General features: G+C 41.6%; 1 protein-coding gene across 7 annotated transcripts in view; it reads left to right on the top strand.

The window, feature by feature from the left end:
* Positions 1-82: 82 nt before the first annotated feature.
* Positions 83-9,645, top strand: part of LOC135294386 (glutamate carboxypeptidase 2-like) — a 34,824-nt gene continuing 25,261 nt past the window's right edge. For 3 of the 7 annotated variants that reach the window (XR_010356496.1, XR_010356495.1, XM_064409552.1), the window contains exons 1-5: positions 83-467; positions 1,817-1,925; positions 4,892-5,078; positions 5,829-5,930; positions 7,521-7,646. Coding sequence is in view for 5 of the 7 variants with exons in the window: in XM_064409552.1 (XP_064265622.1) it covers positions 98-467; positions 1,817-1,925; positions 4,892-5,078; positions 5,829-5,930; positions 7,521-7,646 (894 nt within the window). In the remaining 2 variants the exon portion in view is untranslated. Of the gene's footprint in view, positions 468-714; positions 888-953; positions 1,098-1,816; positions 1,926-3,955; positions 4,218-4,891; positions 5,079-5,828; positions 5,931-7,520; positions 7,647-9,645 lie in introns of those variants that run through there. The other 4 variants (XM_064409554.1, XM_064409553.1, XM_064409556.1 and 1 more) reach the window with 4 other exon arrangements.

Here is a 9,645-nt window from a genome sequence, read left to right as displayed (position 1 = left end):
AGTCTCCATCCTTGGAGGTGTTAAAGGAAGGACTCGATGTGACACTTGGTGTCATGGTCTTGTTGATGTGCTGGGGCTCGGTCATAGGTTGGAATCGATGACCTCAGAGGTCTTTTCCAAGCTATTTGCCTCTGTGGTTCTGTGGAACGCGGGGCGGCAGGATGTCGCAGGGCTCTGGCAGAGGGGAGGCAGGCAGCGCGGAGCCCAGGCCCCGCTCACCCAGCGGCCGTGCCGCGGGCCGGGCGTGCCGGCGGGAGGGCCTTACCCGGGCGGGGCGGGGAGAGCGGGGCCCTCCCGGCCGGGCTCAGGCCGGGGCACTGCGGGCGGCGAGGCGGCCGGGTCGGCAGCCATGTGGACATCGCTCGGTGCCCGCTCGGAGTCGGCCGGCCGCAGGGCAGCCAGCGGCCGCTTCTGGGCTGTCGTCCTGGGAGCAGCGGCGGGGTTCTTCCTCCTCGGGTTCCTCATCGGTACAGTGCAGACTGACCCTCCTTCGCATCGGGGGCTCGTCCAGCCGGGGGACGTGGCTCGGAGCCGGGCCGAGGAAGGGCCGGGGTGGGGGGAGAAGCGGGCGGGTTTGCAGCGCCCGGGGGTTTGCGCCAGGGGCTGAGTCCGTGCTCAGGCGGCCCATAGCGCCCTCCGTGCCTGCCGCCCTTGGCAGCGGGCAGCCGCCGTCACTGACCGCTCTGGGACAGCCAGCTCCTCCGCCGCAGAAGGGTTTTGGGGTCTTTGCCTTGTTTTTCGATTTACTTTTTGTTCAAGTTAGTAGGAGTAAAATAGTGCTGTGGGCAAGGAAAAGGGGCGCTGGGTTTGTGAGGAGAGGACAAAAGACATACCCCTCGATCCTGCTGCCGTGAAACAGCACCAGGCGCAGCCAGAGAGGCAGGAAGGTAAACATGGGGCTGCAGGGGCACGGACAGTGGGGCAGAAATAGTCTCTCAGTGTCTCACCTGCTCCTCGTCCCAAGCAGGCAGGACTGAGGGTTGCTGCTGCAATAGATTCCCCCTCTCTACCTTCCTCTTGGTTTCACATATGAATCATGATGAGCTTACAGACAGAAAGAAAACAAAGGAGCCGCTTGTATTTTGCAGTGCCATTTGGTATGTACTTGGGATTGCTGCCACTGGGATGCCCCGACTGAATTCCTCTCTGATGTGGAGCCTTTCACTGTGCCAGTAACCAGTGCCTCACTGGTGCCAACTTGTTACCCTCTTGAACCCACTAGTTCTGTCGTTCACACTACCCATGTAGCTGCTCCTGCACATGCACTGAATGTGTCCAGGCTGACTTAAAAACAGATGTCAGGAACACTTCTCTTTCTAGCCAGCTGTTCCTCTCATCACTTTGGTAGTGTTTGCTCAGAAAGGGAGGGATTCCAGAAAGAAGCCAGACAGACCAGAGAGTGTGAAAGGAGTTACAAGACATCTGTTCCTTACAAAGTGTGCCTGTGTTTCTGTGCATTTTTTGTAAAGCTGCTGCCTTATTATTGAGGTAACTATGTGACTGACAGCATGATGTTCTGGTACTCAAGGAAGATAAAGAAGTCTCCTTAGCATCTACAGGAAAATAAATGATGAATAAATGTAAGATAGTATTTTATATCCCTCAACATCTGCCTAGATGTAAGTTCTCTTACTGTTTGTGGGACTAACACTGCCATCACTTTGCATTAGGTTGTAGCTGCTTGTATGTGCTGAAATGAAAACAGTTCTGAAATGTAAAGCAGTGAAAATCTTGTGGTGACACCAAAGAGAAGTGGTGTGTGTCATGGGAATATTGCTCTGATGTTTTTACTTTGGTATTTTCATGTGTTGTACAGGCTGGTTTGCAAAACCTACAGATAAGAAGACATCTCTGAGTACTCATGAGGACATGAGGACAGCATTTATGGCTGAAATGAAAGCGGAAAACATCAAGCAGTTTCTTTAGTAAGCAGTGTGTAGACTAATCAGTTCAGACAAGAAAAAAAAAATCAAATGGGAGGCAGCCCTGTGATCACAGAATCATAGAATTGGTTGGAAAGAACATTAAAGCTCCTCTGGTTCTAAACCCCTTCCACTAGACCAGGTTGCTCAGAGCTCTGTCCAACCTGGCCTTGAACACTTCCAGGGATGGGGCATCCACAGCTTCTCTGGGCAACCTGTGCCAGTGCCTCACCACCCTCACAGGAAGAATTACTTCCTAATATCCAACCTAAAGCTGACCTCTTTCAGTTTAAAGCCATTATCCCTTCTTATGTCATTACATGCCCTTGAAAAAGGTCCCTCTCCAGCCTTCTTGTAAGCCCCCATCAGATGTTAGAAAATTCTGTAAGGTCTTGGAGCCTTCTCCAGGCTGAATGGCCCCAACTCTCTCAGCCTTTCTTCTCAGGAGAGATGCTCCAGCCCTCTGATCATTTTCATGGCCTCCTCTGGGACTTGTTCCATCAAGTCCTTCTCCATCTTATGTTGAGTCTCAGAGCTGAGCACAGCACTGCAGCTGGGGTCTCATGAAGCAGAGTAGAGGGGCAGAATCACCTCTCTGACTTGTTGATCAAGCTTCAAACAATTCAAAACAATGGAACATTACAATATCAATATTTTAAAGTCTATTAAAATTTAATCAGTATAATAAATATTTTTATTTTAGTAAATTAGCTTTGACTTGTACCTGATTTGTTTTAAGCATTTTGTAAATGGATTATTTTTCTCTTAAGAGAGTGTAGTGTTTGTTAAAATCTTATATTTGTTCCAGTGAGTAATAGACCACAAGTCATGGTTTATTGATAGGAATTTACTATCAGTGTAAAGAAAGAGCATCAGCTATTGTAGGAATAATCAACAAATTTGGATTTGCCTTATACTCCCAGTCTGATTACATAGCATGGAGTTGTGCAAAACTAAATTACTAAAAGACTATTTTCAGTTTGTAGGATTGTAACAATCCCACTGCTTCCATTTTTTGTGTTTGTCATGAACTATTCAGATAAATTAGCTCAAAAGTATGGTCTCTTCTACATAGCAGTCATGTACTGGACTATAACATCCACATCCAAAACCAAAGATTTAAGAGTTTTTAGAGTCTTAACCTATGTTTTTGTCTTTTGCTAAGTCAGCTGTTATTAAACAGCTCTGTGAAAGGACCTTCCTGCCCTTTAAACTCCATGTCTCTATGTAAGCAGAAAGCATTGTACCTAATTTACTGTCATGTGGCCTGTCCTGCAGTGAAATACAGCAGATGCTTAGTCACTGCTCAGAAGTACCAGTACAGGCAGTCAGATGAGAAGAGAAAATGAAGAAAACCACAATGTTCAGTTAAATGGGAGTGTAATAAAGGGAAATGTTATTGCATAAATCAACATCTAATGAAAATGTGATACTTAAACACTTGTAACTGCTTTAGAAAACAACCATTCTCACTCACAATAGCACGTAAGTGTGCTCTTGGTTCAGTATATGTCATCCAGAGGATTATACTGTCACTATAACAGTGATTTTTAGTAAGTATTAGATTTTGGCTTGATCAGAGGAACATGGTTTTATCCAGCAGCATTTGGCTGCTAAGGATTTTGTCTAGTTTGGAGAAAAGGAGGTTGAGGGGCAGACTCATTGCTCCCTACAGATTCCTAAGGAGGGGACATGGCAAAAGAGGTGCTCATTTTTTATCCCTAGTATCCAGTGATAGGATGCATAGGAATAGTTCAAAGTTGCACCAGAGAAAGTTCAGACTGGACATGAGGAAACATTTCTTTACCAAGAGGATGTTCAGACTTGAAACAGACATTCTAGAGAGGTGGTCAGTGACCCAAGCTTGTCAGTGTTCAAGAGACATTGAGACCATGCCCTTAACAACATGCTTTAACTTGGTCAGTCATTAATTGGTCAGGCAGTGGGGCTAGATGCTTGCTTTAGATCCCTTATGAGCAAACCTATTTCTATTCTATAGATATAGATATAGATATAGTTCTATCAAAGTGATTTTTTTCTATAGATAGATATAGTTCTTTCAAAGTGATTTTTTTGATGGCCTTGATCTTATTTGAACTCCAAAATTTAAGCTTTTCCTAATCTCACACCCCTTCATAATCAAAGATACAATTTCCTTCATTAACACCAGCTGGTGACACACATGCTTCTTTGGCACATTAATGGCATGGTCATGATGGAATGAGGACATCATGATGGCAGCCTCATTCAACTGAGGGTTTTTTCAGCTGGCTTCACAACTGGGCTTTCACAATGGTCTGTACCTTTTTTTTTTTCCAGACAATGGACTGTTCATTATTTATGCTTTCTTTCATTGTTATTCATGCTGGCATGACTTTTAAGTCACAAACTGTTGAGCTTTTCTGTTCCTTGTTTATACAGTACTCAAAACTCACTCTCTTTTACTTGCCAACAAGACACACTAGGAGTGAAATTTTAGATAAACCAGTATTTGTGCCAAAATTAATTAAAATTGTGGGATTCAAGGAGAACATCTAGTTAATTACAAGTAAGGACCAGAAGAATTATACACATTTCTAAATGGAATACATAGAAATAATTGTACTCAGTTCTTTTATCACTTCACAATGATAAGGTCTTACTGTGCATAGGAGTGCATGGGCCCACTGTAGCTCAGAAGACAAGGAGTAATGAAAGGACAAGACCCTATAGCTGGTGTCATTACGCCATTCTTGCTAAGCCATGCTGCAAGCAAGATCTAAATACCTGTGCTAAATCAGGACAGCCTGAGACCCTTCATCTCAGTTTATGTGTGCAGCATAACAATACATAGATGCAGAGAAGTCTTGGTCCTTATTTAGCCTGAGTATATCTGATCATCTGTATGATGTTAACTTCCAGCTAGGCTAAGAGGAATTCTGATTATGACCTGCACTGCCTGACCCTGCTTATTTCTCCCTTTTCTCTAGCAATTTTACACGGCTTCCTCACCTAGCAGGAACAAAGGAAAATATGCATCTGGCCCAGCAAGTTCAAGCTGAGTGGAAGAAATTTGGTTTGGATTCGGTTCAGTTGTTTCATTATGATGTCTTGCTCTCGTACCCTGATGACACTAAGCCCAACTACATCTCAATAATTGATGAGCATGGCAATGAGGTAAAACATAAACAACCAGTTTTTCCAACCAGGGAACAAAATCACTTTCATACACCTGGGAAGGCTGTGAGGGAATACTGTCCTCTGTTCACTTAATGGTATTGGGCCTCATACAAAGCTCATGGAAATCAGGGATTCCAGTTTGCCCCTTTTTTTTCATCTTCGTTTCATAATAAGTAAATTTCATAAGTGTTAGGAATACTGATATTTACCCTGATTCATATAGCATCCTGACATATGGGTTAAAAACAATTAGATAAGACAATTACTTGATGCAATTAAATTGTTTGGAAATTATTCTGTTATTGAGAAAGAGGAAAGAAACCCTGGTCAGCACCATTCTTTGCATTGATTCATTATACAATACTGATGATTTAGCTAAATTAAGTTTCTGGAAGATTAGAATTTAGGTCTCAAGATGTGCTATCACAAGGGGAATGAGTTAATTTCATACTGGCTGAAGTGCATGTAGAATCTTCAGGGATGCTCAAAATTCAAACACTTTTACCACCTGTTCTTATCTGCTGGATTCTCTGTGAAGAGTGGAGATGGGATTTGCAAGTTCACACATTGAGCATGCCCACTGAAAAGGATGCCCAGTGCCTCCTAAAACTTTGGCCACTTCTTAGGTAGAATTCTAAAACCAGAGTCCTTTAGACTGCAAATGCTTGTGAAATGTCCTTGTGAATAGAAAGTATTTCTTTTCCATATTGCCTTTTTTACCTTATTCCTTTTCTCTTTTCCTATTAGGTTTTCAACACATCATTGTCTGAGCCTCCTCCTCCAGGATATGAGGCTGTTAGAGATGTGGTGCCACCCTACAGTGCCTTTTCAGCCCAAGGAGTGCCCGAGGTAAGATAGTAGAATGCTACATAGTAAAAAAAATAGAGGTAGGAACAGAAGTAGGAAAAGAAGCAGAGACAGAAATAGAAATAATAGAAATGGAAAAGATGGAATACCACAGTGTACTGTAGCACAGCAGAGAATATCAGAGAGCAATACAGAATAATTTGAAATTCCTTAAGCTTTAGTTCAAAACCTACCGTATCACTAGTAGGAAAAGAGACCTAGCTCTGACGTTCTTGGGATTATTCTGATGAAGCAGCGTTCAAATTGAGCAATCATATATATGTTTAATATTTTCCTCTAGTTTGAGCCAGAACTGGATTTTATTTTTTCTTTTCCTTAAAAACTATTGTAATATATCTTTAATATCAGCTGCTGTAAACCTCCCCAGACATTTCTGTAACTGCACCATTGTTTCCCATCTTGGTGTGAACAAATAGACTGTTACATTTACCCGGCCAAATGAACAATCTCACTTTTCAAAATGCTGCTTGCCCAAGGCTCACACTGACAGGTATAGCTGCACAGTGTTGAGTATGCTTGAAAAGCTGCACAGTGTTGAGTATGCTTGAAAAGCTTTTGCTGACATTTGTACCTGTCAATAAAGATGTTGCTGTGATCTGAATTTAATGCTAATCCTACCTGTCTTGTTACACAGATGGTATCAGCTGATGGGCTTTCTTTGATAAAGCTGGCCAGTGTAACAGGAGTTTTCTGTTCTATGATCATTAGGGGTTTCAGTTAATATTTTGTAAGATTAGAATTTCTTGGTGTTGTTCTCAGTATCTTTCCTTTCTATATGTAGAATAATTTAGGTTGATACAACCCTGGTCCAGCTCTGCTTTAAAGTTCCATCTAGAAAGATGCTAATGCTTCTACTCACACAACTCAGTATTATATCAGTCATGTACTTTGTGATGTTTGTTAATAAGCTGTTCAAATCCAGAAAACAAAAGGAATACTGTATTCATTTGCCTCAGACACTCAAAGAAAGCTGGAGAACCAGGCAGATAATCTATACCCTGGGACATGAGAGCTTTGAGTGTTCTGAGAATTTTAGTGGGAATTTTGGAACATAGTGTAAGATAAAATTAATGGGTTTTGACCTTTTGTCATTACATACCATCCAAGAAAGATAGATTAACATCACTGCTTTGTTTGGTTTGATGAGATGTGAGAAATCAAAAGTCTAAAAAGCTTCATCTTCCTTCTTTAGGAAATAGTTTTTTTAAAATTAAATATAAAAACTTTGTTTCCAATGAAAAAAAAGACGTAAAGACAAGATTGTAATTTCAAAATCTGATGCTTATTTCCACCTTATTACATAATAGTTTGACAAGACCTCCAGGTACTTATCTAGTGCTAAAGCAGTAGCATTCTCCAGCAAGCTGTTGTCTGCATCTGTGCTGCAAAAAGCACGAGGAAGGGAGCATGTATAAAGCTCCTCAGTGGGAATACTCAGTGGGGCCAAAGCTCTTCTGAGCTCTTGCTGGCCAAGAATTTTATGTGAAAAGCCATTATTATCTTACTAGATCACACACTCCTTTCAACATACTCTTTAACATTATTGTTTCAAATCCTGCCTCTGTCTCTCAGGGTGAGTTGGTGTATGTGAATTATGGCCGCACTGAGGACTTCTTTACATTGGAACGTGAAATGGGAATTAACTGTACAGGAAAGATTGTTATTGCCAGATATGGGAAGATCTTCAGAGGAAATAAGGTAATCCCTGTGTAGAAAAACATTGATGCCCTTCTTGGTGTTACTCCCACTTCAACTGTTCTGCCCTTCAGTGTTTCCAAGAGACTGAAACACTTCCCTAAGGTGTTCTGGAGATTTTAGAGTAACGGAGTTTCCACAGACCTGTGCTCAGAGATGATTCTTTATTATTTCTGGGATAAAAGTATATCAGTTGGCAAATGTTCCATATTTTAATATTCATTTCTATAAATTCTATAAATTATTCCAAAATATCACTAATAGAGTGTCATACACTCTAATTCTGAACCAGATTGTTCTTCCCTGTTGGTTCAGTTGTTCTTTAGGATGTGTATATTTTGTTTCTTTATAATGGTTTCTGTACACCAGCGAGAGACTATAGATATATGAAAGTTGTTTTAAATTCTGTACTTGGTTATTCAACGTCCCTGTCATATAAATTTATTTTTAAACTACAGTTTTCACAGATTTCCATGACCTAACAAGAAAGGACATAATCCTGTACATACTTCAGGCATACACTCGAGCTATTTTCTCAAAAGAGATGCAAGAAGACAATCTATTTTAAGAGTGTTCGGCTCTTGTTCAACAACTATTTTGACCCTAATTTGAGCAGGACTCTAATTTCTATTTGTCAGTTAGCTAAGGGTGTCAAGCACTGAATTCACTGGATGCCAGTTTTTATTATTTGCTGTTGATTAATCTTGTGTGAAGCTTTTAAATAGATAACTCAGTGGTTTACATGCATATAATTTTCACCAGTGAGAAGTGGTATATAACTGATATTCTGGGTCAGATAATATTTTCACTAAATTGTTTACCACTCCTCAAGATACTATCTGAATGGAAAAGATTTAAAAATTAAAGAAGGTATTGCTGTCTGTGAATCTTTCTTTAAGATGAAACACAAATATCTTAGAGTTACTAATATCTAGAGAGGCAGCTTTCCTGTGGTTTGGAAATTATGTGCCCTCACTGCATTTACACAAAGGTATATCCTCATTCCTACAGTAGTATTTCTAATGACTGCTTATATACTGAAGAATTTGGTAGCCTATACAAAATCTGGAGAACTGTACTGAAAGTTTTTAAACTTCCTAATGGTGTGCAAAAATAGGATAGAGGATGAAGGCAAGTACTGTATTTCCTTAAAATAAAAAAAAAGGAAAAAGGAAAAAAAACCACTATGATATTTCTGAGTTAAAATGCCCAAATTTAAAACTGTTGAGGATTAGTTGTCACTCTGTCACTATCCATCACTGTCATAGCTAGTAGCAAACCAGATTGGGATGTCAGAATGATATATATTATACAATAATAAAGTCACACAAGAACACTTTTAAAACAGCATGCAGGTCAGTCCTTCTGCCGTAATGAGCCTAAAATGTGGGCTCCCTGGAGTTAGTCATGTTCACAGCCAAAGGCAGTTTCAAGCTCTCCAATTATAATCTTCCTGTACAAACCAGATCCTGAGATACATTCAGAGATCATTTAGGTAAATAAGGTAAACACAGGATTACCTGAAAGATACTCTTGTGTAGCAGGCACAAGGCCTGCAAGGCCTTGGAGAACAGAAGCCTGAGCTAGGAAATACCAAGTCAGCATGACTAAGGGTTTAGAAGCCCCCCTCTTCCGCCTTCGGACCCTGTTATCTCTCTGTAGACTCATAGGCCACTTTTTCCCCTGACCCTTACTATTGGACAGTTTTCAATCCCCCTGTAAGGTATAAAAACCCCTAGCCCTGCCCGGTTCGGCAGAGGAGAGCTGTCCCTGGACCCTTCGCGGAGACCCCAATAAAAGAACCCTGCGGAACCCAGACAGCGCTGCTCTCTCTCTCTCTGCGTCTGCTGCGGCTATACCCAGGGTGACGGCCCCAGGCATGCTAAAAGAGCTGAAATCACTAAAGAGCTGAGCTGCAAATCACTATAGCTGCCTGGGCTGCCTGAACCCCCGCTGGGCGATCCTGGACCCTCCGTTGAGCTATCCTGGACAACCGGCCTCC

This window comes from Passer domesticus, chromosome 2, assembly GCF_036417665.1.
Source record: "Passer domesticus isolate bPasDom1 chromosome 2, bPasDom1.hap1, whole genome shotgun sequence".
Taxonomy (NCBI): domain Eukaryota; kingdom Metazoa; phylum Chordata; class Aves; order Passeriformes; family Passeridae; genus Passer; species Passer domesticus.
This window is presented reverse-complemented; position numbering and strand designations above follow the sequence as displayed.